General features: G+C 54.2%; 3 protein-coding genes across 5 annotated transcripts; all 3 read left to right on the forward strand.

Moving 5' to 3' along the window:
• Window positions 1–347: 347 nt before the first annotated feature.
• Window positions 348–5,087, forward strand: Nanos2 (nanos C2HC-type zinc finger 2). Its single transcript, XM_078031846.1, has one exon. The coding sequence runs from the start codon at window positions 3,495–3,497 to the stop codon at window positions 3,885–3,887; it is 393 nt and encodes a 130-aa protein (XP_077887972.1). The 5' UTR covers window positions 348–3,494; the 3' UTR covers window positions 3,888–5,087.
• Window positions 5,088–10,798: 5,711 nt separating this feature from the next.
• On the forward strand, window positions 10,799–18,908 carry Mypop (Myb related transcription factor, partner of profilin). Of its 3 annotated transcripts, none has more exons than XM_078031844.1 (3): window positions 10,799–10,909; window positions 11,625–12,193; window positions 17,623–18,908. In XM_078031844.1, exons 2-3 carry the CDS (start codon window positions 11,677–11,679, stop codon window positions 18,312–18,314), a joined length of 1,209 nt encoding a protein of 402 aa, XP_077887970.1. In that variant the 5' UTR covers window positions 10,799–10,909; window positions 11,625–11,676; the 3' UTR covers window positions 18,315–18,908. The 3 variants fall into 3 exon arrangements, with proteins under 3 accessions (XP_077887970.1, XP_077887971.1, XP_077887969.1); XM_078031845.1 differs by having other exon boundaries at window positions 10,809–10,909; window positions 11,404–12,193; XM_078031843.1 differs by having other exon boundaries at window positions 10,822–12,193.
• Window positions 18,909–22,654: 3,746 nt separating this feature from the next.
• On the forward strand, window positions 22,655–25,198 carry Irf2bp1 (interferon regulatory factor 2 binding protein 1). The gene has a single exon (XM_005338242.5). It carries the CDS (start codon window positions 23,047–23,049, stop codon window positions 24,799–24,801), a length of 1,755 nt encoding a protein of 584 aa, XP_005338299.1. The 5' UTR covers window positions 22,655–23,046; the 3' UTR covers window positions 24,802–25,198.
• Window positions 25,199–26,920: the final 1,722 nt, after the last annotated feature.

A 26,920-nucleotide genomic window follows, 5' to 3' on the forward strand; every position in this document is an offset into this window, starting at 1 on the left:
AATCCTGTAATCCCAGGGACTCAGGAGGATGAGGAAAGGGAATCACAAGTTCAAGGCCAGCGTGGTGGTAAATTTAGAGAGACCAGAGGATCAAACTCAAGAGCCACATCCCCAGCCTTATTTTGTATTTTATTGAGAGACAGGGTCTCACTGAGTTGCTTTAGCACCTTTAGTTGCTTTAGCACTGTTGCTGAAGCTGACATTCTCCTGCCTTGGCCTCTGGAGCCGAGCTATGGGGATTACAGCGCCCAGCCCTGTTTCAAAACTGAAATAATAATAATAATAATAATAAAGACTGGGATGTAGCTTAGTGGTCAAGTGCCCTTGGATTCAATCTCCAGTATTTAACAAAATAAGTGAGCGCTCACTGTGTACCTGTTCTAGTGTCTTCACCCGTGTTGGGTGTCATCCTCGGGCGGTCTCCTAACAGGGGAACTACAATAATCTTCCTTTTTGTGAAATGGGGAAACAGACCACTGGGCTGGCATCACTTGCCCAAAGCCAGACAGTGGAGGCGGCAGAGCCAGGAGGGGCCCAGCTCCATGGCTGCAGCGGCCACGCACGGCCCCCACCTCGTGTAACACCTTACTCTCGTTTTCTCCCTTCTGCAGCCTCAGGTCTCCGGATTCACTGTGTGAAAGTGTCCCTCCTCTCTACAGCCCTGGGATAAGACGAAAGGGAGGAGCTCAGCATCAGGGCACACACCTGTAATCCCAGTGACTCAGGAGGCTGAAGCAGGAGAATCTCGAGTTCAAAGCCAGCCTCAGATACTCAGTGAGGCCTAAGCAACAGTGAGACCCTATCTCGAAATAAAATACAAACAGGGCTGGGGATGGGACTCACTGCTCGAGTGTCCCTGAGTTCAATCCCCAGGACCAAAAGAAGGAAAGAAAGAAACCGGTGACTGCCATCGACATCAATATGGAATTTCCTCTCTTGGCCTCATTTTTCTCTGTACAATGGGACTGTTACAGGACTACAAGATTGTCACAATGAGACTGCACAGGCCAGCCGCAGGGACAAGGACAATAACGATCACGCTCACCTTTGGGGTCTTCATCTCCCTGTCTGGGTCTCTGCAAGTCTCCCCCTCCTTTTAGGATTTCTAACCTCAGCCCCTCCCACGCCTCTCTGAACCCCTGGGCTATTTTCAGCTGGCGTCAGGCCAAGAGCAAACTCCAGTAAACAGAGGCGTGGGCGGCGGCAGTGGGCGACGTCTGGACGGGGCGCAGTCCGCAGTAAACACCTGGCTTGAGTGTCTGGCCAGGACCCTCCGGGTTCGCAGAGCTGCGGGCCCAGCAGAAAGAGCGCTGAGGAGAGGCTGGTCCAGTTAACTCCCAGAAAAACATCGGAGAGGGAGGCAGCGCAGAGGGGCCCCAGAACAGAGTCTGGAAGTAAACAATCAGGGGGGAAAGAGATGGAAGAGAAAGGGGGTGGGGGAGGGCCCCGGAATCTGGGATTCTCCAGTCTGTGCCCTTGTTCAGGGGAGTCGGGGACCTCAAACCCGCCCCCGCCTTCCATCAGTCTTCCCAGCACAGCTGCAGTAATGGTCACTGGGTCGCAGGATCCAGGCCCTAGGCACCCAGGTAGCTCAACCCTGAGTTTAAAAGGTCACGGAAAAGGTCACTGCTGTGTCCCTAAACAAAGCACTCGGCACAGGGTTCCCATGTCTGTCCTGGTCCCCTTGGTTCTTCACAATGCAGACCACCCTGTCTTCCTTCAAGGACATCCGTCCAAATGTGTCACTGGGATACCACCTCCCCACTTCTGGTGTCCTAGCTCAGTCTCTGCCTGTAGGTGGCAGGACCCTCCAAGCTCTGCTGCTGTCCCTGATCACTTATATTTGGCTCACAGCAGGCACCCAAGGGACAGGAGGATGCCTGGGTTTGGGGACAGACAGCCCTGGCTGCACCCCACCACTTACTGACCATATATGACTTGGGACAAGCTCTCTGTGCAATGGGACTCTTAATAGACCCTCCTTCCCAGGGTCTGGGGAAGGGGGTGTTCAATGAGAGCCCCGGGCATGGGACTGGCCCCGAGGAGACCTTCAGCAAGGGAGTCCCTAGGCTTATTGCATTAATTGTGTCTGAGTCACCATCGTTGCATTTCATGAGCACCTGGCCCAGGCCAGGCTCTGTGCTGGGACTTAGTGATCAGCCAGTCCGTGCTCTGGGGCAGGTGCTGACATCATCTTGGAGCAACACAAGAGGAAACTGAGGCTGGGCAGAGTTAAATAACCAGCCATTCAGAGCTGCAGGGAATAGACAGGGTTGAACCTGGGGCTGTTTCCTGAGCACTTACTGATGAGCATGCTCTCTGTCCCTTCTCTAAACTATGGGAAAATTGTGCTCAATTCACGGCCAGGGTCCTCTGCCCCTTCTAATATCAATTCCCAGTGTCTCTGGATATAAGACATAGGTGTCAATTCCAGCTCTGCCACTTCCCTGCTGTGTGACCTTAAGTACAATCTTTAACTTCCCAGTCTCTTTTTCTCCTTTATAAAATGTAAATGACCATTGTCACCTCCTTGACCATTCAAAGAGATCATGTGCACTGAGCACTGTAGCATGTGCCCAATAAATATTCCTTGACTAAGTATCTCCTTCTGGGTCCGGAGGTGTGGCGCAGTGGTAAAGTGCATGCTTAGCATGGGCAAGGCCCTATGTTCAATCTCCAGCACACACATTCACAAGCACACATGCTCATGCGTGTACACACACACACACACACACACACACACACACACACACACACACACAAAGTATTTGGAAATGTAACTCAGTGGTCTACTACTTGCCTAGCATGCTCAAGGCCCTGGGTTTCATTCCCAGCATAGCAGGAGGGGAAAAGTGGCTCCTAATTTAGGATTGATAAAAAATGTTTTAAGAGGTTTAAGAAGGACTTGCTTTGGAGTTCCACAGGCCCACTCCTGTCAGTTGTGTGCTGTGGGACCATGGGCCAATGAGTTTCCCTTTCAGAGCCTCAGTCAGCATCCATAAAACAAGATCATGACTGTGGCCCTCATGGAGTTATTGTGAGGACTAAGTCAGATCCTGCAGGTGACTGTGCCGCCCAGTGTCTGGCTCACAGTAAGGGACAGTTACAAAGAATAGCAATGGCTCTGGAGTATTCAGAGGGAGCACCCCTCCAGCCTTGGAGAAAGGAGGATGTGGGAGGGCATTAAAAACCATATATCCTGATTGAGCAGACAGGGAAACTGAGGCCCAGGGAGTGGAAGGGCCTTTGCAGAGGACACAGAGCACCTTGGAGGCAGCAGGACCTGGAGTAAAACCTCCTTCTGGACCTCCCTGGGAGACCAGAGTCAAATGGGGGTCATAGGCGGGAGTGGGCCCTTTAAATACTAAGCTCCACCTTTGCTCAGAAGGGGCTCTAGGGAGTATAAAAGGGGGTGCAGCTCCTTTGCTCCACAAAACTCTGCTGCTCCTGCCCACAGGTCCCCAGGCCCAGCCCCCCTCCAGCTGGCCCCTGCCATGGAGCTGCCACCCTTTGACATGTGGAAGGACTACCTCAACCTGAACCAGGTGGTGCTGACTCTGACCCAGAGCAGGAGCCAGAGGCTGGAGGCAGAGGAACTTGAGGAGCAGGGACCTGGCCCCCAGCTGGGGCAGGATCAGGGGCTGGGGACTGCCCTCTGCAACTTCTGCAAGCACAACGGGGAGTCCCGCCACGTCTACTCCTCACACCAGCTGAAGACAGCCGAGGGCGTGGTGCTGTGTCCCATCCTGAGGCACTACGTGTGTCCCCTGTGCGGCGCCACCGGGGGCCAGGCCCACACTCTCAAGTATTGCCCTCTCAATGGCAACCAGCAGTCCCTCTACCGCCGCAGTGGGCGCAACTCAGCCGGCCGCAAGGTCAAGCGCTGAGGACCATGAGGTGCCCACCGCCCCCACCCGGCACCCCTCCCGGATCAGCCCACCCGCTGCCTCCACCCTCCCTCCCACTCCCACAGCCCTGCCATCCCTGGACCCCGCACTCCATCCCTGCTGGATCCCCAAATAACGGAGGCTGCTGGCAGCCAGGACGGGCGTCCCAGGGCTTCTGGTGCGCAGGAGCCCTGCGCTCAGCACTCCCGCCCGTCCCCCTGGCTGTCTCTGGGCCACAGGTCACAGAACTTCAGTCCTTCTGGGGCCTGCTGGTAGCACTAGCCCTGCTCCTTTGACTTCTCAGCCCCAGGCCTGGGGGAACCCCTGGATCCTTGGCCCCACAAGACCCCGTGTGCTTCTCCAAGCTGGCCTCAGAATTTGGAGTGGGTGACAAGCTGGCCGGACTCGCCCAATGAGAACTTGAGAATGGGCGCTGGCTCCACACCCACCTTCCCTGTCCTTCAGCCCCTGCAGACCCACAGAGGCAGCAGGGACCACGCTCTTCATCCCTCCCTGGCTTCAGCGTCCCAGGTCAGGAGCCGAGACAGGGGACAGGACCACACTGGAGGGACCCTGTGTCTTCCCAGGCTACCTGGAGTGCGGCCTTGTGGTGAGCGACAGTCTCCGGCTCCCTTGTTGTTCTTCGTTCTTCAACCCATTTCACTCTGCTGCTGTCCCCAACTCCAGTTCCCCCGTGGGACCTTCCCGCAGTGAGATGCATCTCCCTGCCACCTCCCCCCACCCCCAAATCATGAGAGGTGACTTTTTCATCCTCCAACAGTTAAATTTGCAAAGCTCCCACGGGAAAGAGGTCTGCCTGCCTGGATGGGAATGGCAACTGCCTAGATTTTGTTTTAAGGGCAAATGAGAGCCCTGGTCAGATTTTAAGTTGTTGGCTTTATTTATCTATTTATCTATCTATATCTATTTATCTATCTATATCTATATATGTATTTATCTATTTGAGTTCAAAAGAGTGAGCCCTGCTCAGATTTTAAGTTTGTTTGTTTATTTGTTTGTTTGTTTGTTTGTTTATTGGCAAATGAGAGAGCCCTGGTCAGATTTTAAGTTGGTTGCTTATTTATTTATTTATTTATTTAATACAAATGGAGCACAACAAGTTGGTTGCTTTTTGGCTCAGAATGGAAGGCCTGGGCATTGAGCTCTGGTGAATAAAGATCGTTTTGACTTGTCCTTGAAGTCCTTGTGTTTCTGCCTTGTCTCCTGGCCCTATCCTTGGAGATGGGGGAGGGTGCCCAGGAGCTGTATTTGCCCCAAATCCCAGTAAGCAGCAGGTGGGGTGGGAAGGGATGCAGGGCTCCTCTCCAGCCCTGTCCCCATGTGTCTGGGTTCCCAGGTTCCTCCCCAGCCTGCTCCTTGACCCCAGATTCCCTTTCCATGCCCTGTCTGGGGGTTCCCATCCCACCCTGCAAGACTTGACTTTTGGGTAGTTCATAAATTTGGGGCTCCCAGGCCTCCCTGGAGAAGTATTGGAAAATATGGTCCCTCCCAGGAAACACACACACCAGCACAAAATGCTGTGTGTAGTATCACGGGGTTTCTATTCCATTGTTGCACAATATTTATTGAATATCTCTTAGGTGCCACTGTTCTGGGTGATGGGGAAACAGTGGGATCAAAATGGACAAGGTCCCTGCCCTCTGGAGCTGACATTCTAGTGGAGGGTGCTAAAATAATGTTTAGAGGGTGAGAAGCCCAGTGAAGGACAACAAGGTCAGGTAGCAGAGGGAGAGTGGAAGAGGCTGGTGGTCAGGTGGGTCACATCTGAACAGAGTCCAAATGAAAGGCGGGACCAACAGAGTATCTGGAGGAGGGCATTCCTGGCAGAGGGAGAGCAAGTTCAAAGGTCCTGAGGTGGCACTGGGAACCTGGTGTGTTTACAGAATGTGCAGGAAGCTGGCTAGGACAGAAGATCAGAGAGGAGGAGAGTTCAGGATGTCGCCGACCCTGGGGAGAACCTGGCCTTTAGTGTTCATTCTCGAGACGCTCAAATCCACCCGTGGACTCTGTGGATTCTTCATCCAGACACTGGTTACAGGGAGAACCAAAGAGCCCAGCTAAGTCCTCCACTCACAGCTCCTCTGAATACGCAGCTCTGCCCCCAGGAGCCTGACTCCCAGGTGGAACCAAACAGTGGGGGAAGAATAAAAGAAGCCCCAGTTCAGAGCTGGGGTGCTGGCATGGGGGCAGGGGGAGTCCTACACAAGAGCACCAGCAGGGGTCCTGCTGTTCCTGCTCTGCCCACTGGAGGAAGGGCACCCCTTTCTGATTCATATCTAGGGTGCATCAGACAGAGGCTGATGGCCTCTCAACTGAGTGACAGTTTAAAGGGACTGATCCCTGACAAGGTGTGGGCAGCGGTTATGGAAAGCAATGGATGGTGTCCTCAGTACTTGGGAGAACTGCTCATGCTCAGTGCTCAGGAAAATACTCAGGACTCAGGATGGTGGGGAGGTAGATCTGCAAAAGTGAGAAAGGGCAGATGTGAGTCAGCTGGGGAATGGAGGATACACAGTGTCTGGGGGCATCCAAGGTGAAATTTCTGGAGGTGATGGACACCCTGGAGAGGCTCAGGGTTGGAGACAGACAAATCATGATGAGCAAATTTTTTGGTAATGAATTGAGTCATTTATTCAACAATTAATTAAATGTCAGAACTAGAACTGGGGATGCTTAGGGAGCTGAGGAACCAAGGCCCTAGCCTCTCTCCCCAGACTCCCAGGGAGCCTGCAGCCCAGCAATTTGTCTCCTAGGGCTGCTGTCACAAAGTGCCACAAGCCCAGTGGTTCCAAACAAAGGAACTGGCCAGGCACAGTGTGCATCCATCATCCCAGAGACTACAGTTCAAGGCCAGCTCAGCAACTTTGGGAGACCCTCAGCAACTTAGTGAGACCTTGTCTTTAAAAAAAAAATAAAAAGGGCTGGAGATGTAGCTCAGCAGTAGAGTGCCCTTGGGGTCAATTTCCAGTGGAAGAAAGAACAAACAAACAAACAAAAACAAATGGACCCAGGGTCCAGGAGGCTGGGCACCTGAGGTCAGGATGTGGCAGGACCTCGCTCCTTCCCAAGGCTCCAGCAGAGGACCTTGCTGGAGGCCTCCAGCTCCCAAGAGCCTGGCCCTTCCCTGGCTTGAGGCTGCACTGCTCCTGCCTCTGCCTTTCAGCCCTCTGCCCCTGAGCACCTCTGTCCTCTTCTTACAAGGACACTCATTAATTGGGATCAAGGGCCCACCCTATTGCAGCATGACCTCACCTTAACTAAAGACATCTCTAATGACCTATTTTCAGAGAAGGTCACATACTGAAGGGCTGGGGGTTGGGACACAAGCAGCAACAGCCATTACACTCAGTGAGCAGCCCACAACCACCATATCCTAGGTGAAACCACACCTTCATCTGGTTCCTGGGCTAGGGACCTGGGTGTCCCCTATACTTCCCCTCCCCTTCACTCCCAGTGCTCTGAATCCTGCCTCTCAAACTGTCTCTCCAGTCCATTCCCAACCATGCCACTGTCTGCCCTGATCTACTCTCTCCCTTCCCTGTCCCCAGTTCCCTCCTCACTCCTGCCCCAGATGTCCCCTGACTGCCCACTCCTCTGGCTCTCTCCTGACACTCAGCCCCTGTCCTTCCCTGCTCAACCCTGCTTACAGCTCATGTTCAACCTCCTTTAAAACATTGCCCATCATGCCCTGTGGGGACCCTGATCTCATGACCCATGGCGGGACCTCACCTAAAACCACCTGGCCACTGCTCACAAAAGCAGGACCAGAGAACACACCCCAGGGCCTGCCTCACTCCAGTTTCATCACCTGCAATCTCAGGTTGGCTCTACTTGTCAACATTTCCCTGTCCTCAATGAGACCCTGAAGACTCCCAAGTTTATATCTCTTGTCCCCTAACCCAGTACCTCTCTGTCACCTGTGACCCAGCTTCCTGCTCCACTGAGACCACAACAGAGAATGTTCATGTTTCCTGACCCTACAGCTCTCCACATGCCTGCAGCAGCCCTGCATCCCCTCCCCTGCCGCTGCAGGACCCAGGCCCCTTAGTCTCCTTCCACTTGTGCTCTCGGTCAAACCCACTGGACCAACTCAAGGAGCTGCACCTGCTCCATGAGTGACCTCTTAGTCTGATGGACTTAAATGCTCTCCCCTCTCTCCTTTGCAGCCTCAATCTCCTCTACAGAAACCAGTCAGATTTTGTATATTAAATATGCCTCACGTGATCCCAAGCTCTCTTCCAAATAAGACCCATGTCTCCACTTGAATGCTAGAAAGGACTGTCTTTGCAAAACCCTCCTGAACTCACTCAATTAGCCATCACCCTCACCTGACCACCAAAAATGCTCCCCCTCCCTTCAGCCCTGGGAATTGAATCCAGAGCTGCTCCACTCTGAGCTCGAATCCCAGTCTTCTTTTTTTTTTTTTTTTTTTTTAAGTTTTGAGACAGGGTCTTGCTAGCTTCAAACTTGTCATCCTCCTGCCTCAGTCTCCTGAGTGAATGGTTACTGGAGTGCATCACTGTGCCCAGCAAAAATGCTCTTTCAAGATTATATAACTGATCCCAGTAGCTTGGGAGGCTGAGACAGGAGGATTGCAAGTTCAAACCAGCCTTAACAAAAGTGAAGTGCTAAGCAATTCAGTGAGACCTTGTCTCTAAACAAAGTACAAAATAGACTAGGGATGTGGCTCTGTGATTAAGTGCTCCTGAGTTCAATCCCTCAAAAAAAAAAAAAAGGATTGTACAACTGAACTGAGGATACAGCTCTGCTGAAAAGCACTTCCCTAGATTGTGTGTGGACCAGAATTTGATCCCAGTACTATAAATGAATAAAGATAGATCACTGACCATCTCCGTATTTGCTAGCTCTGGTGGCCAGTTCTCAGTTTACACTGGGCTTGGCCTCTGGGCAGCATTTGGCACCCTGAGTCTTTCCCTCATCTTCAAATTCACCCTTCACTTGGCCTCTGGGCCACCACACAGCCCTGCTCCTCCTTGGTACCTTTGCTGATTTCTGCCCTTACCTTGCACATAGGAATGTGCAGCCTCGGGCTTCAGAACTCTTCTTTACCTACACCTGCTTCCTTAGTAACCCACCTAGTCCTCCGGAATTAAATGTCACATACTGACAACTCCCAAATTTATCTCTCAAGCCTGGATGTCTGTCCTCAAGTCCAGACTCAAATATCTAACATTTATACTTAACTAATGTGCAACTCAAGTTTGAGCAAACTTGAACTCTTCATCATCTTGGAGCCCTGCCCATCCTCACATCTGGAAGTTCCATCGTTTCCTTCACTCAAGCCAAAGTCACCTTGTCTCCTCCCCTTCTCTCATACCATATCCAATTCCACCTCCAGGGCTACCAGGATCCTGGTTGGGGCAGCCAATACCCTGTCTCCCCTGAACCACTGCAGGCACCTCCTCACTGGACACCCACGTCCCATCCTGGCTCCCTCAAGTCAGCTATGCCTGGGTCAGAGCTCACCTTCCTCTACTCACAGCCCTCCATGCCTCTCACCTTACCCAGAATAATGGCTGCACACCATCTGGTCCTCTTCACACCAGCTCCATTGGCCTCTTCAGTGCTCGTGGAACACAGCACACACAGTCTCACAGCACACACAGTCTTATCTCTGGCTGCACTTGCTTTCCCACTACTCAGCGAGACCTTTACTACCCACCTTATTTTAAAATTACAGGGGTTGGGGGAGGAGCTCCGTAGTGAAGCCCTTGTCTAGCATGTGTGAAGCCCTGAGTTCCATCACCATCACTGCAGAAAAACAAAACAACAACAAAAAAAAAGATGACAGACATCCAGGCCCAAACACCTCCATCCTCTACCCCCTTTCCTTTCTCTATTTTCCTCATAATACTTTCCACCTTCTCACCTATACATTTTCTTTCATCATCTGTTTCTCCCAACTAAATAAGTGCTCGATAAGAGTAGGGAGTTTTGACTTTTTCTGTTCATTACACCTGAAGCTATGTGAGCGACTCATAAAACAGTTGCTGAATTGATGACTGTAGTCCTCTTTGCTGAATGACCTTGAAGACTCCTGCAGGATGCTAAACAAAATTTAATCGGACTTAACTGCCTCATCCGCTCATCCAGTTCATTCAACCCGTTATCCAGATTCACTCCCGTCTCTGTGCTTTGCTTAAAGTGGGCCTGCGCCAAGATCAACCTCGCTGCGGGGCGGCCAAGAAACTCCTCCCTCAGATCTCCCTCTCCAAGCCATGACGTAAATGTGTGGACAGGGGGCCTCCCAAAGTGATTGGGAGGTTGGTGGGTTGCTATGGTTACTGCATCGCCGGAGGTGGAGTATCCCCAGGGTGCCCCGCCTCAATTCGTAGGCGGTAGTTAGTTCCCCGGTGCCGGGAGCAGGGGCTGGTAAGGGTGGTGGCGTTGAGGTTCCCTAATGCCACCCCACACCACCCACGCCGTTGTCATGGAGACGAAGTGCTTCCCATCCTTTCCAGCTCGGCCTCCCTCCCCTTTCTCTAGACTCTTGCGTAGTTAGAAGGCCGAGTGGGCTGGAAAACTGTAGAAAGGCAGAGGCGCCGCTCGGTCCTAGCGCTGTCCCAGCAGTTCCCATTCTGTAAAGATTGCTACGCCTGCGCTGGGATCAAGCCCAGGTACCAAAACCCGCGGGGAACGAGGGACGCGCCTGCGCGCGACAGGAATTCGCGCGTGCGTAGTTGTAGAACCAGGAGGCTAGTGGAACCAGCTCAGCGCTAAATTTGCGGCTGCGCAGCTGCAAACTGCTGGTCGAGCCCGCTAGAGGGCAATTGTGCGCTTGCGCCGTGTTGGGGAAAATGAGAATGAATCCCGGGCTGTGAGGTTGTCTGGGCTGACTGGCGCTAGGCGCGCGTGCGCCTTGGCTCTCGGCGCGGTCGGGGGCGGGGCCCAAGAGAGGGGAGGGAGAGGGCGGGGGGAGGAAAGAGGCCGCAGACGCCCGAGCCCTGACCCACCGGCAGGCAGGGGCTGCGGCGGCGCCGGTGAGTGACCCGCGGCCCGACTCGGTCCCCCTCCCTCCGCGACCCTCACTCTTTCTGAAGTCCCAAATAGCTTCCGTTGTCCCCTGCTGGTCTCGGACCCCCGTTATCTCCGGAGGTCTCCTCAATTCCTGGCAATCCCAGCGCCCCCACAATCCCCGCAGACCCTAATCCCTAATATTTTATGGTCCCAGCTCTGTCGCTGACCCATTAGCTCCCATCTCACCGCTATTTCCTGACATATCCTCTCAGGGCCCCGTCTCATGGGTCTTCCAGACCCCCCATTGCCCTCGGAACCCCCAGAGCGCCTCTCTGCTCTAGATGTCCTCTTGCTGCAGAGTCCCTTCGGCTTCTCCTTATCCCCATGCTTCTTCGGCCCCCCCCGAGACATCCGCATTCTCCTTCCCTTTGCTCTTCTCCCGTGCCCCCGTTCTCCTCTAACTCCTGCAGACACCTCCTTTCCTTCCACTTTTCTTTATTTCCCTCCATCCCTCCAGACCCTCCCCCAATTTCCATCAACTCCTTGGCGAGGCACTCTGCGCCGCGAGAAGCACAGAATGAGCGCTCAGCCGGTGTCAGCTATCAGTAGGCACTTCTGACAGCCCGCCGTCCCCGCCCCCGCCCCCGCCCCCACCCCTGCCCAGGGGACTTAGGAGCCCTTGTCCGGGCGGCGGGGGACACTGAGCCCCGGCCAGCGCTGTACGCCCTTTGCCCGCAGCGACGGCGCCCCCCATGCGCCAGGCGGCCGGACAGCGGCGTCGGGGGGCGCCATGGCCTCAGCGGCGGCGGGCGAAGCGGAGGAAACCACCCGGCTGCGCAAGCCGCGCTTCTCGTTCGAAGAGAACCAGATCCTGATCCGGGAGGTGCGCGCCCACTACCCTCAGCTCTACGGCGCGCAGAGCCGTCGGGTGAGCGTGGCGGAGCGGCGGCGCGTGTGGGACGGCATAGCCGCCAAGATCAACGGCATCACCAGCTGGAAGCGCACGGGCCAAGAGGTGCAGAAGCGCTGGAACGACTTCAAGCGCCGCACCAAGGAGAAGCTGGCCCGCGTGCCGCACTCCACGCAGGGTGCCGGGCCCGCCGCTGAGGACGCCTTCTCCGCGGAGGAGGAGACCATTTTCGCCATCCTGGGCCCTGGTGTGGGGGGATCAGGGGCTGGTGCCCGGCCAGAGGAGCCCCCTGCAGCCGCCCCCTCACAGCCGCCCGTCTCCTCACAGCCGCCCGCCCCTAGCGCCTGTGCCCAGCGCTATGTGTTGTCTGAGGACCGCAGGGAGGACCGACGGGCAGGTGAGTCCTTCACCATCACCTCAGCGAATGCAAATGCACAGTCTTCTTGCGTTGTTCAAGTCCTTTATGTAGCTAAGCAGATCCTAACTACAACTCTGGGAAGCGGGTGCTGTTGTCCCCATTATACCGTTGGGAAAATTAAGCTCAGAAAAATAAAATGACTTGCTTCAGGTCCCACAGCTAATGACTGCCAGAGTCAAGAATGGAACCAGACCTAGGAGACCTGGCTTGAGTCCACCCCGGGGATCATCTCTGCACAGGCAGGACTCATTAAACTCATCCTAGGGTAGTGATTCTGGAAGTAGACTGTCTCCAAATAGGGTGCCAGTCACAATTTTGCCACTCAACTATGGCATCCCAGAAGCCACTGCGTGTCACTTTCTGCCTCTGTGCATCACTTTCTGCATCTGTAAAGTGAAGATAAGAATAGTCTCCACCTTCAGGGGTTGCCGGGAAGACTAAATGAGTTAATTTGGGCGAATTGCTTTGTACAGAGTCTGCTAACAGTCAAGTTTAGCGCTGGATATAATGGTTAATGCTGGGAAGTACACACTGTTTCAGTAATTTATAAGTCAAAGACTGGAGAAGCCTGGTAACTTTCTCAAGGTCATGCCTCCAGTACAGGTATGGAGAACTCATACCTGTACTGGAGACATGAGACTGGGTACAGAGACTCACTTCCTCCTTAGCCTAGTCTCTGGATTATCATTTCTTCTACTCCATTTCTGAATACTTGCCCTGTGCTAGATGGTATAACACATCAGTGACTGGGACAGCTGGGGGAAACAGCGATGGTTCTGAGTGAGGGACTGGCTGGGGCAGGGGAACCCAGGGGTTATGGGAGTCCAGAGACAGCATCTGGCTCAGCCTGGGGGTTGGGGGATGGAGGAGGGGATGTCCGAGCTGAATGAGACACAGCATGCCTGAAACAGCCAGGAGTATTGGCACAGGCCTGTAATCTCAGCAACTCTGACACTGAGGCAGGAGAATTGCAAGTTCAAAGCCAGCCTCAGCAGTTTAGCCAGGTCCTAAGCAACTTAGAGAGACCCCATCTCAAAATAAAAAACAAAAAAGGGCTGGGGGTGTGGCTCAGTAGTTAAGTGCCCCTGGGTTCAATCCTTGGTATGGAAAAAGAAAAGAAAAAAACAGAATGAAGAAGTGTAGAGAAAGTATTCCTGATAAAGGGAAGAGCATGTGCAATGCACAGAGGCAAAAAAAATAAAAAAATAAAAAAGCCAATTTTTTGAAGCAAAAACATTGAACAAAAGTTTTTAGATGAAGTCAGAAAGGTGGGCAAAGTTGAGACTATGCTAGGCTATGGTGGGGAGTTTGAATTTTATTCATAGTGAAGGATTTGAGAAAACAAGGAACATGGATAAGGCAAGGTCACACAGCAAGAGTGTGGGGACCCAGCACATGTGTTTGTCCCAACTCCCAGTCCATGCACTTAACCACTGGGTATGTTGCCCAGCAACAATAATTGATATTTTATTGAGTTACTGAGAGTTAATGGGTATACCAGAATCTGATTACACATGGCTTGTAAGTCAAGGTCAGGACTTTGGACTTCATCATATGGGAATTTCAGAGGCATAAAAGTGTCTTGAGCAGGAAAGTCACATTCTCAGTTCAGGACCTTTCTCAGTTTGACTTAAACCTTGATGTTTTTGTAAAATGGCCCCAGTGAACCAGAGCACAGAGGACAAAGTTATTTTTTATAATGCTTTATTAATTCACTTGTTCAATAAGTATTTATTAAGAACCTCTTCCAAGGCAAGGCAGTATTGCAGGTGCTGGGAATACTGTAGATAAAAAGATGAATTCCCTTCCCTTACAGAGCTGACGTTGTAGTTGGGGGAAGTAGGCCACAAACAAGTAGCCCCCCAAACATATCATATATCAGGAAGAAAAATACTGCATATTAAAAAAGTAGTAAATGACAGAAGGGAGCGGTATAGGCAGGGCATTCCAGGAGGGCTTCTCAGAGGTGGTAAAAGGAAGCAGAGTCCTGAATGGAGAGATTGAGCTTAGTAGATGGTTTCCAGCTAGAGGAAGCAGCGTGTGCAAAGTCCCTGAGGCAGGTATGGGCTGAAAGCATCCATCATTAGACTCCCACACTGTGTAAATGCAGAACTGCTCATATTGAAGGACAGAAATGGGGCCTGGGGCAGCCTCGGGCAGTTAGAGTATATATAAACCAGGCGTGGTGATGTACTCCTGTAACCGCAGCAACTCGGGAGACCAAGGCATGAGGATTGCAAGTTCTAGGCCAGCCTCAGCAACTTAGCAAAGCCTCTGTCTTTTCAATTAAAAATAAATAAATAAAAAGGACTAAGGATGTACCTCAGTGGTAAAGTAACTGTGGATTCAATCCTCAGTACCAAAGAAAACAACAAACTAAGGATCATTTATCTCTGACATAGTATTTGAAAGAATAACAGCATTGAAGACTTACTATGTGCCAGGCATTGTCTTAAACCCTGTATCTGTAGTGGGTCCAGGGATCCCCAGGGTGGCCCTCAGGAAGATGTTCCAGTACTTAGTCCCATCTTTAAACATGTGCTCAATGACAGGTGGGAAAACTGAGGCCCCAAGGGTATGAATACATATGATTTTAGCTGCCATAGTGGCCTTTCCCTGACTCCTGTGAGCCCTGTGGGTGTGCAGGCTGGGTCACTTTCCATTCCTTTTTATTCAATAGCCTAGAAAAGTCAGGTTTCCAAGTGGTGCATTTTCCTTGCTCCTTATAAGGAAGACTTGACACCACCACTTCACCCCAGAGTCACAGCCCCTGCCAAGCGGTAGTTAAAAGCTCAGGCTCTGGAGCTAGCCTGGATCCAGACCCCTCTTCCACTGCTCTGGAACCCCACTCTGGTCCTCAGGTCACCTCATCTGTGGAATGGGGTAACAGCAATAGAATCCACCCAGAGAGTGGCTGAGGGGACTCGATGAGGAATGTGTCAAGGACTGTCAGGTCCAACATCTCTCTCCTGGCCTCCCAGACTGGCTGGTCCAGGGGACTGGGCCCCCAGCACTCAGATAGGAGGTGGCTGGTGGTTTGGGGGAGACTGGGACCATCTGATCTGGCCAGGAATGTGAAGGCAGCTTCCCCAAGGAGGGAAAGTCTGAACTGAGCCAGGGGATGTGCCAGGCCAGGTGGGGTGTGACAGAGGGGGAGGGAGCAGCATGTGTGTTGGCCCTGAGGGAAGAGCTGAGACCTGGTCTCCACAGGAAGGGCTGGACTTGCCCCGTGGGCACTGGGACCTGCCACGAGGACCTGGGCCCTGGTCCAGTCAGTGCTAACTCTGGAGGTCACAGTTCTTTTCTCATTTGAAGAAAAAAGAATTGCTACTAGACATTATTCTAGCTGCTGGGTAAATAGCAGTGAGCAAAATGGAACCGACTTCAGGAGGAGACAGATAACAGAGATGGCCTGCATGCAGGGCAGATGCATGCTGGGAGAAAACCAGCTAGGGCTAGGAGGGAGAAAAGGGAAAATGGTGGCTACTTTGTATGATGGTCAAGGAAGATGATCCCCAGGAGGCCGCATTTGAACCTGGAGGAGGTGAAGGAGGAAGCCAGACAGGTGCCTGGGGAAACATCCTCCCAGGCCAGGGCTTCAGCAAGTGCAAAGGCCCTGAGTCAGGAGGAGGCTGAGTTTTGAGGGTCAGCAGGGAGGCCAGAGTAGCTGGAGCCTGTGAGGAAGGTAGAAAGAAGGGAGGAGATGAGGTCAGGGAGGCAATTGGGACCAACAGTGCAGACCTTGGGGCCTCAAAGACTTTGCCTTTATCCTAAGTGGGATGGGGGTCTCAGGAGGGTTTGAGCAGAGAAAGGACAGTGTCTGGCTTGTTTTTTAGAACAGCTTTGTTGAGATGTAATTCTCACAGCATGCAACCCACCTAGACAATTCAGGGGCTTTTAGTATATTCAGGGTTGTGCAGCCATCACCACAATCAATTTGAGAACATTTTCATCATTCCAAAAAGAAACCCTGCACCTCTAAGTCACTTAAGCCATTTCCCCCCAGCCCTAGGCAACCACCAATCTACTCTGTCTCTAGAGATTGGCCTCTTCTGGACCTTTTGTGTAAATGGAATCATGCCATACAAGGTCCTTTGTGACTAGCTTCTTTCCTGTTGCCTGATTGAATTTTGGTTGAACCCCTTGCCCACTGATGAAGGAGGAGTGGAGACAGGGAGCCCAGTGAGGAGGCAAGCGTAGTCCTCCAGGTGGAAGGGGACAGCGGTTGGAACAGGGTGGGGGCCGGGGAGGTAGAGAGAAGAGGTTGAGTGTTGCGTTCAGCTTGAAGGCAGAGCCAGTGGTGTTTGAAGTGGATGGTGTCTTGAGAAAGAAAACCACAGTGAAGGTGTTTAGCCCCTGCAGCTGGAAGGATGAAGCTGCCATCAGCAGTGATGTGGGTGGTGGAGGAGGGAGAGATGGGGGAGGATCAAACGCTTAGCTGTGAGCAAGCACATCCAAGGCATTACATGGTCCAGGGACTGTGCCCAGGATGCACCTGGAGACACTGGGAAGTAAAGTCGGGCTCAGGGCAGAAATTCAGGCTGGCCCAGAATCTGGAAGCCTTTTGGTACAGATAGTTCAAATTCAGGAGTATGAATGAGATCCCAGGTGAGTGGAGACCCAGGAAGAACTGGAAAATCGTGGTCTCCTGGTCTGAGAGAGCCTCCAGAAGCACCTCTGATGTTGGAGCACTTCTGTCTCAGGCCTCCCACCTCCCTGGGGTCTAGCACAGCAGCCTGAGAGGTGTGGCTGTGTCCAGATGGTTCACAGCCTGGCAGAGAGTGGCTCTTACTCTGAGTGAGATGGGAGCTGCTTGGCCCCAAAGGAGGCTTACAAGACCCCTTTCTGCTAAAGCTGGCACAGGCCTGATAGGTTGAATGTATTGATTCTTCCCTGGAGACCAAGACTGACCCATGTCATAGGCTTCTGTTCCAAGGCGTCACGTGACTTAGGTTTTTTTAATTTTCTTTTATTATGATGATGATGATGATGGTACTGGGGATTGAACCCAGGGGCATTTAACCACTGAGCCACACCCCCAGTCCTTTTTATCTTTTATTTTGAGATAGGACATCACTAACTGCTTAGTGTCTCGCTAAATTACTAAGGCTAGCTTTGAACTCAGGATCCTCATGCAGCAGCCTCCTGAGCTTCTGGGATTATAGATGTGCTCCACCTGGCCCTATTGCTTAGGGCCTCACTATATGGCGGAGGCTGGCTCTGAATTTGTGATCCTCCTGCCTCAGCCTCCGGAGTCACTGGGATTAACGGGCAAGCACCACCTCTACTGGCCTGACTTAGGTTTTAAAGAGTTTAAAGGATCTTTCGGGCCAGGGTAGGGGAGAGATTAAGGAACTAGGGGTGAGGAGGGAATCATGCATATCTTACCTGCATGTCTCTCTCTACAGATACACCAGCCCTCAGCAAGGGGGGCTCCAGCAGCCCGGAGCCCTGGGCCCGGCCCTCCTGCAACCCCCAGGAAGGGGGCTGCCCACGGTCCAAGGAGCGTGAGTCCCCGCCCCCTCCGGCCCTGCAGACGGTCCAGCTGCCCCGCCTGGCCTTGTCTCCACCACCCTCTGCCCCTCCACCGCCACCCGCGCCGCTGGCCCAAGTGGCACCGTCATCTCCCAGCCCCCCGCCCCCTCCTAGACCTCCTCCCACGCCCGCGGTCCCAGACCCCTCCCTGGACTTCCTGCGGGCCCAGCAGGAGACTGCCAATGCCATCCGGGAGCTGGCTGGCACCCTTCGGCAGGGACTGGCCAAACTGAGCGAGGCCCTCAGCGCCCTGCTGCCCCTTCTGCCGGGAACCCCGGTCGACCCGCTCCCCGCGCCGCCGCCCCCGCCCCCTCCCGCGCCTCCCAGGCCCCCGCCGCCCCCGCCTGCGCCCAAGGTGGAAGTAACCCCAGAACCCGTGTCTGTGGTGGCTGCTGTCGTGGATGGGGCGGTGGTGGCAGCCAGAGGAGTCATCATAGCCCCTAGGAGCGAGGAGGGGGCGTCCCGGGCGACCCCAGCCCCGCTCCCTCCGCACGACTCCCCCCCACACAAGCGGAGGAAAGGGTTCCCTGCGCGGAAGAGGCGGGGCCGGTGGAAATCGCCCTGAAACCTCCGCTGCCCGCGCTGCTGCCTGCGCCCCCTTCCCCCAGCTTGGCGCAGTCGCGAGAGGGGCGATGCTGCGACCCCTCCCTGCTGCACCCTGGCTCCCTGCTCCAGGGGGTGAGCACCCCACTCCCTGTGCTAGTTAGTGCCTGATTCTCTGGGGACCTGTTCGGAGGCTTCCCCAGCCCCTTTCTCTGGTACAATGCTGTCTGCCTGGCTGCCTCCCCTAGCCCTGACTTCTAAGCCATCTATTTTATGTTATTTATTATAATGCCCTTTGTGGGTTGGGGTGGGGGGAACCTCTCGGGTCTGCACATCCCCTCTGCCCTACCAACTCCTGTTCTTAACTTGAAGAGAATTGACCCGTGGGGGCCTCCCCAACCCAGACTTTGGAGGGGGTAAAAATTGCTAGACAAATCAGAATATGGATGACAAAGAGGATGTAACTATCTGTACCCTAAGGAGAGGAGGGCAGGGTTCTGACTGAGAGGTGTGGGTTGGCTCCTCCACCTCTCATTGCCTCTCTGACCTCCGGAGCTTAGCCCCCTCCTTTCTCCTCAGTGGTGACAAGATATCAATAAACTTATTTTTCATACAATTACTTGAGGCTGTGTCTGAGACAAGCCTGAGAGCCCCACACCTCCGGCTGCCCCGCCCCCTCCCGGGCAGGCCACACCCCCTCCAAGTTGGAGGCGGGTGGTTCGTTTTCCAGCCTCCCCCCACCCCTTTAAAGCCATTTCAAGTTCTCTGTTCAAATGAAATCTGCCTCATCCTTCAGGTACCAGCCTGAACGTCCTGGATCTCCCTCCTCAAGGCAGAGATGGGTCTGCCTCTTAGATTCTCACAGTTCTATTTCATGATATGTCTTAAGTGAACACAGGCCTTATCTTTTTATCACATAGCCCCCAGAATTTGAGGAAGACAGGAACTCCTTTTTGCTTTTCTTTTTTTTTTGGGGGGGGGGTGCTATTTGGGTTTTGTTTAGGTGCTGGGGATAGAACCCAGAGACACTTAACCACTGAGCCACATCCCCAGCCCTCTTATTATTATTATTATTATTTTTTGAGATAAGGTCTCGTCAAGTTGTTTAGGGCCTCCCTAAGTAGCTGAGGCTAGATTTGAACCTGTGATCCTCCTGCCTCAGCCTCCTAAGCCGCTGAGATTGCAGGTGTGCACCCCATGCCTAGATTGCAACAGGTTCTCTTGTACTGTCTGCTGCAGGGTCTGGTAGCAAAGTAAATAATAACCACTACACTGGACTCAGGCCTGGTGGGCCAGCTGTTAACTGGGGGCCTCCATTATCCTCATCTGTGAAATGAGCATAAAGATGTAAGAGTCTTTACTTTCTACTATTAGATGTATACATTCTTCAGGTCTCAGCTCAAATATTACCTCAGGAAATGTTTTCCTGACACCAGTTAAATTTAATGTCTCTCTCCATCACCAGACTGAACTTCCTCAGGGAAGGGTGTGAACCTAACTCTAATCACTCCTGTATCCCCAATATTGCCTAGCACACAAAAGCAGTAATATACTGCTTTTTAAAGTAATGTACAGCTTATAAACAAAAATTTCCACTTAAGATACTTTTTTTTCCTTTTTCTGCCATAGTGAGGATGGAACTCAGGATCTGGGCATGCTAGGCCAGCACTCTACCATGAGCAACAGCCCCAGCCACATGGCAGTCCTCTGTGCCAGGCCCCAGGCCAAGTTACATGTATGCTTGCATTCCAGCCTGAAGGAACCCAAGGAAGAACAGACTCTAAAGATCTCCATTCCCAGCCCTGAGAAGTTTGTGGAATGTCACAACTGGTCACAGGCCAGTTGGTCCCACCTGAAGCCTGAATCTGGCCAGAACTCAGCTCCCACTAGTACTTTTTTTTTTTTTTTAATGCAGGGATTGAACCCAGAGGCTCTTAACCACTGAGCCACATCCTCAGTCCTTTTTTTTTTTTATGTTTTATTTTGCTAAGTTGCTTAGGGCCTTGCTAAGTTGCTGAGGCTAGCTTTGAATTTGTGGTCATCCTGCCTCAGCCTCCCAAGATGCTGAAATTACAGGTGTGCACCACCTGCCCAGCTCTCACTAGTATTTAAAGAATGGCACAAAGGCAACTTTTCCCCGCCAGTACTAAGGATTGAACCCAGGGATGCTCTACACTAAGCTACATCCCCAGTCCTTTTTCTTATTTTGAAACAGGGTCTTGCTAAGTTGCTGAGACTGGCCTCAAGACTTCTCATCCTCCTGCCTCAGTCTCCCAAATTGCTGGGATTACTGGCGTGGACCACCAAACCCAGCACAAAAGCAATTTGAGACCTAGGTGTGATAGTGACTACCTGCCAATCCCAGCAATCTTGGAGGCTGAGACAGGAGGATCACAAGTTTGAGACCAGCCTAGCAACTTAGCAAGACCCTGTCTCCAAAAAAAAAAAAAAAAAAAAGCTGGGCATGCTTCTCAGTAGTTAAGCACCTCTGGGTTAAGTCTCCATTACCCCCAAAAAAGGTAAGTTTGGGGACATGAATGGCCATTTTTAATGGTTCTGTACTTTTAACTGATTTTTTTAAAAAAACAGCCCACAATGCTGTGCTGCTGTCTGCCTCATCAGAGCTAAGTGCTGCTGGCATCCTGCCCTTGAACTTGCAGGAGGGTTTCTAAATGAACTGGATCTTCTGACTAGAGTTTCTCATGAATAATGTCTACTACAAAGAAATATTTTAAATTTCAGATTTAATCAGCATATATGCAAAAGGTCTTGTGTTGAAAAGACAGAGCCACAAGATAAAAGCACCGTGGATGGCTGCCTCACATACCAGGACAGCTGCCTGGGGGTCCCCAGGACTTCCCCCAGAAGTTTGCAGGAACAAAAAGTAAACTTACTGTTTAAAAAAATAAAATAAAATAAAGAAGTAGGGAGGATGAAAGCCTGGGGGTGTAGCCCAGTGATAGAGGGCTTCAGCATGAGGCCAAGGATTGCATCCTTAGCACCAAAAAAATAAAACGTAGCTAGTACATAAAACTTGTGATTATGGAATAGTATTCCTTAGGATGAAGCAAAAAATGGGTAATCTTTTCCCTCCAAGGGAGAAAAAGTGTTGGAATAATAATAGAGTTGGTAGGTAATTGTAAAACAAACAACTTTAGATAGCAGAAAATCCGGGCAGCTGTAGCCGCAATGGGTTGGGAGCAGAGGAAGGAAGACAGACTCCCCAGATTGAAAAGCACTCTGCGTGCAGACTGGCAAGTCATCCACGTATTTTTGAACACAAAACACGGACCCCAGCCCAGAAAGAGGAAGGAGCTTATATACGTTAGAATCTGGAGACCCGCATCGCCCCTCCTCAAAGTCTGCCTTCCCACAGTTTCCAAGACTGGGAGAGAGGACAGGGGGTCCAAGCCTGGCTGGGCCCACCACGTAGTAAGCACTCAAGGTTGGGGAAGGGTGGTCTGGCGCTTGCACTCCCCGCAGCAACCTCCTTTTGTTCGCCATTTCCTGGCCCCTTCTCGACACAAGGGCCTGCAAAAGAGGGTAAGGTAACCCAAACCCCATACACCGAAAGCACGGAAAGAGCCCCAAAATGTTGGGGGGGGGGGGGTCAGCGAGAATAGCGAAGGCCTCCCCCAACCTTCCAGACAGCGGAAGTACGTCATTCGGCCGCCCCGCAGAGCATTTTGGGAATAGTAGTGAAAATGGAGGGGTGGAGCAGAGAAGCCGGCAGTGTAACCCTTTGGAGACCAAAGCGATCAGGCAGAGTTGGAACAGAATTAGAAGGCGCTCAGTCACTCCCCTCCAGCAGATCAGAAAACTGAGGCAGGCTCTATGCTCGAAAGCCCTTAGCCCTTTCCGTTCTCTAGCTGTGGTCCGCCCCAGAGGCTGATATTTAGGATGCTGAGAGAAGTCACAGTGCCAAGTACACACAAACCTCCAGTGGCCGGCTTCCCATGCCTACCCTGAACCATCCAATCAGGACCTCTTCGCTCCGCCCCAAGAGCTGTAGCTTTCTTAATCCGTCATTGGCCTTCTTCTAATGGGCGGGGAAACGGAGGCTCAGCAAGGGCAAGACTTTGGCCTAAAGGTGCACAGCAAATCAAAGCAGGTATGGATTGCCCCGCAGCCTGTCCAGTTTCGGCAATTTCTTAAATCCGTGGTAGCTTTGATCATTCGTATCACATCATCACGACCCTATTCTCCTCTGAGCGCGAAGAACTCCCCGCCCAGTGGCTAGTAGTATTGAGGATTGTTGGGCGAGAGACGGCGTTCCCCCACTGTTGCCCGCTGTCCCCTTTAAGAGACGGCCCCGGCGGGACTACGTTTCCCAGAAGGCTTTGCCCTCGCGTTATGTAACTTTCCCTGCGAAGCGGCCTCTGGGGCAGAAGGAGGAGGTGGAGGCGGCGGCGGCCGTTGCAGCAGCGGCGGCGGCGAGAGCGGCGGGACCCCGAGGCGGCGGCGCCCGCGGCCCATCGCGGGGCGCGAGCTGTGCGCCTCAGCTCGCAGCCCGGACCGAGTGGGGGCGCCGACGAGCCTCTGTCTGCCTTTTCAAGGGAGGCGGGAGTGAGGAAAAAGGCTTAGGGCCCAGGGGGCGGGGAAGGGGGGCCGGGCCTGGATCCGGCGGGGAGGCCGAGCCGGAGGCCGGACTGTGGCTCGCGCTGTCCCGGGAGCGCGGATCGAACGTTGGCTGCGCGGATCGAACGTCGGCGGCGGGTGGAAGGCGGGGACCTGGCGGCGCGCGCGCGGGGACCATGGCGTCAGTACAGGCGTCCCGCCGCCAGTGGTGCTACCTGTGCGACCTGCCCAAGATGCCGTGGGCCATGGTGTGGGACTTCAGCGAGGCGGTGTGCCGCGGCTGCGTGAATTTCGAGGGCGCGGACCGCATCGAGCTGCTCATCGACGCCGCTCGCCAGCTCAAGCGCAGCCACGTGCTCCCGGAGGGCCGCTCGCCCGGGCCCCCAGCGCTCAAGCACCCAACCACCAAGGACCTGGCCGTGGCCGCCGCGCAGGGTCCCCAGCTACCGCCTCCGCAGGCCCAGCCCCAGCCGTCGGGGACCGGCAGCGGCGTCTCCGGCCCGGACCGCTATGACAGAGCCACATCGTCTGGCCGCCTCCCGCTGCCTTCGCCAGCCCTGGAGTACACCCTAGGGTCCCGCCTGGCCAATGGGCTGGGCCGAGAGGAGGCTGTGGCGGAAGGGGCGCGCAGGGCCTTGCTTGGCACTATGCCCAGCTTGATGCCCCCCGGGCTGCTGGCAGCTGCGGTGTCTGGCCTGGGAGGCCGAGGCCTGACGCTGGCGCCCGGCTTGAGTCCTGCCCGTCCACTTTTCGGCTCCGATTTCGAGAAGGAGAAGCAGCAGAGGAATGCAGACTGCCTGGCAGAACTGAATGAGGCTATGCGGGGCCGTGCGGAGGAGTGGCACGGGCGTCCCAAAGCTGTGCGGGAACAGCTACTGGCGCTGTCTGCCTGCGCCCCCTTCAATGTCCGCTTCAAGAAGGATCACGGTTTGGTGGGGCGGGTGTTCGCCTTCGATGCTACTGCCCGCCCTCCGGGATACGAGTTCGAGCTGAAGCTCTTCACCGAATACCCCTGTGGTTCTGGCAATGTGTACGCGGGGGTCCTGGCCGTGGCTCGCCAGATGTTTCACGATGCTCTGCGGGAGCCTGGCAAGGCCCTGGCCTCCTCGGGCTTCAAGTACCTCGAGTATGAACGCCGTCATGGCTCGGGCGAATGGCGCCAGCTGGGCGAGCTGCTCACTGATGGTGTCCGCAGTTTTCGAGAGCCCGCTCCTGCCGAGGCCCTGCCCCAGCAGTACCCAGAGCCGGCCCCTGCAGCTCTGTGTGGCCCACCTCCACGAGCCCCATCCCGGAACCTGGCACCCACGCCGCGCCGCCGCAAGGCCTCCCCTGAGCCCGAGGGCGAGGCGGCTGGGAAGATGACAACAGAGGAGCAGCAGCAGCGGCACTGGGTGGCACCTGGCGGGCCATATTCTGCTGAGACCCCTGGTGTGCCCTCACCCATTGCCGCCCTGAAGAATGTGGCGGAGGCCCTGGGTCACTCTCCCAAGGACCCTGGTGGCGGTGGAGGCCCTGTGCGTGCAGGGGGTGCTAGCCCCGCAGCCTCCTCCACCACCCAGCCACCGACCCAGCATCGCCTAGTGGCCCGCAACGGTGAAGCAGAAGTCAGTCCCACAGCGGGGGCCGAAGCTGTCAGCGGGGGTGGTAGTGGCACAGGGGCGACCCCTGGAGCTCCCCTTTGCTGTACCCTGTGCCGAGAGCGCCTGGAAGACACCCACTTTGTCCAGTGCCCCTCGGTGCCCGGACACAAGTTCTGCTTTCCCTGCTCGCGGGAGTTCATCAAGGCGCAGGGCCCGGCTGGGGAGGTGTACTGCCCCAGTGGAGACAAGTGCCCGCTGGTGGGCTCCTCCGTCCCCTGGGCCTTCATGCAGGGCGAGATCGCCACCATTCTTGCTGGTGACATCAAGGTCAAGAAGGAACGGGACCCCTAGGCCACCACTGCCACCAGGCTACTGCTTCCTCCCCCCTTGCCACCCACCGCAACTGCGGATAAATTATTCCCTCCCTCACCCACCCCGTGCCGTCCCCACCTGTGTACATACCCCCTTCCTCTGCCCAGATGGGTCCCCTGGGGTAGATGCATTGTGGGTGGGGGGACAAAGCTTGTGGCTCCTGTCAGAGGGGGTGTTTGGGGTTCCGTGGCCCCTCCAATTTCCCTCTCCCCTCCTTGGCTTGGCTTTGCTGCTGCTTGTAGTTGGGGAGAGGTGTCCGCTCCTGGAGAAGGGGCCCCCTGAACACTCGCTCTTTATAAACGAAGCAAAAGCATTTTATTGCCCCCCTCTCCCACCCTGTACCTCCTTCAATAAACCGAAAGATGGTTTTTTTTTTTTTTTTTTTCCCTTCCTTCCTTTCTTGGTCCCTCAGTTGTGTGGGATGCTGCGCCCCCTCTGGGACTAAACTGTTCCTGCAAGGGAGAGGACGTTGCGTTGTAACCTCCAGGTGGCGCCCTTCGCCCAGGCGGGCCGCTAGTATTATAATTGCTGTTTTAACACTGGTCAAAAATTGTAGCCATTGGTCCGTTTTCCAGGTGACAGAACTGAGGTTCAGATGGGGTGGCCTTTTCATGGGAACCACAGACAAGCTTGTAACAGGTTAGCCTTCCGTAGCCGGCCTACATAATCTACCCAGAATGTGGCGTCCTCGAAGGTTGGGGGGCAGGCAGCGGGAGGCTTCTTGGAGGGAACGAGCTGCTAAGAGAATTGATGCCAGACTGATAGCGGGACTGCCAGAGAAGAGGAAAGTAAACAGATACCTTGAACTAGGTGACTGCTTGCTTGCCCCAGTTGGTACCGGGAGGCAGATGTTTGGGAAACCTGAACTGGGGTCCTCATCTCTGGGAGGCCACCCTAGAACACTGTCACAAACAGGGTAAAAGACATACCCCCCCCACACACACACACACATGCTGCGGCTGCCTGTGAAGTTCGCGGCCTTGTCCCGCACCTGTCCTGGTGACTGATCATTAACCAGGACTTCCTGCTTGTTGGCGTCACGGGGCGGGGCCTAAGCGTGCTGCGGCAAAGTAGGGGTTAAAACGAGAGGGCGGCCCCGGGAGCCAGGCGTCCCCCACTCTTACACGACCTTTCGGTTCCGGGAAAGGTGAATACTGGGCCAAAAAGGCCAGCGGATGGGCGGACAGAGGTGGAGAATGATCGCACCCTTCCAACTGCACTGTGCTCAGACGGCTCTGAGACCCACGGGTCCCCAGGTGTTTCATCACCTAAATCCCAAGAACCCTAATATCCTGACCTACCCTTTGGGATCACAGGGGTCCCACCCACACCTGCAGACCCAAAGTCCTAACTCCTAAATACTAAGGACCCACATCTGGAGGACCCATCCCCCCATTCATCAGCTTTCAGGTGCTCTGCCACCGCTGGCACTGCCAGTCTGGGCTCTGGGCAGGGCTGAGAAAACCACCCCTGATTAAATATGCTAGGTGATAAGCAAGGGAGATGCTGGAGGGAGCTCCAGACCTGGCTCCCTCCTGGCAGGTCTGTGGCCTCCCTGACCCAGCTCTGCAGATCCAAGCCAGGGTGGCCTCCTCCCCCAGATCTCAGGACTGCAGGCCTCCAGACATCTGGACCTCTTGCCCCAGTAGGGGGCTGCAGAGCTGTGGAGTGGAGGACACCTGGTCCTTTAAGAGCAGCTGGTAGGTGGGTGGGGGGCAGGGGAGTCACCCCCAGCCTAGCTGGTGTGTATTCTAGATAGAGGCTGGGTTAACCATTAACTGAGCAGGCGGCCTGACCTGTGGTGTGGGGGCTGGGTCAGTCCCCTTCCCCCAATGCTGGGGTGGGGCCAGGGTGCTGGGGTTCTGGATTAATTTGGGAATCAGTGAGTAGGTGAAGAGACACAGGGAGATGCGGAGAGAGACCCAGGCAAAGACACAAAGAGACCAATTCCCTGAAAGAGATAAGGAGGCACAGGAGCCAGAGAGACAGGGAGAAATGGGAGAGAGCCTCAGAGATGTGGGACATGAGGCAGAAACAGAGGGAGAGACAGATGCTTATAAGTGAACTGAATGGAGAACTGTCCAGGGGTGAGAGAGAC

This window comes from Ictidomys tridecemlineatus, chromosome 15 (assembly GCF_052094955.1).
Source record: "Ictidomys tridecemlineatus isolate mIctTri1 chromosome 15, mIctTri1.hap1, whole genome shotgun sequence".
Classification (NCBI taxonomy): domain Eukaryota; kingdom Metazoa; phylum Chordata; class Mammalia; order Rodentia; family Sciuridae; genus Ictidomys; species Ictidomys tridecemlineatus.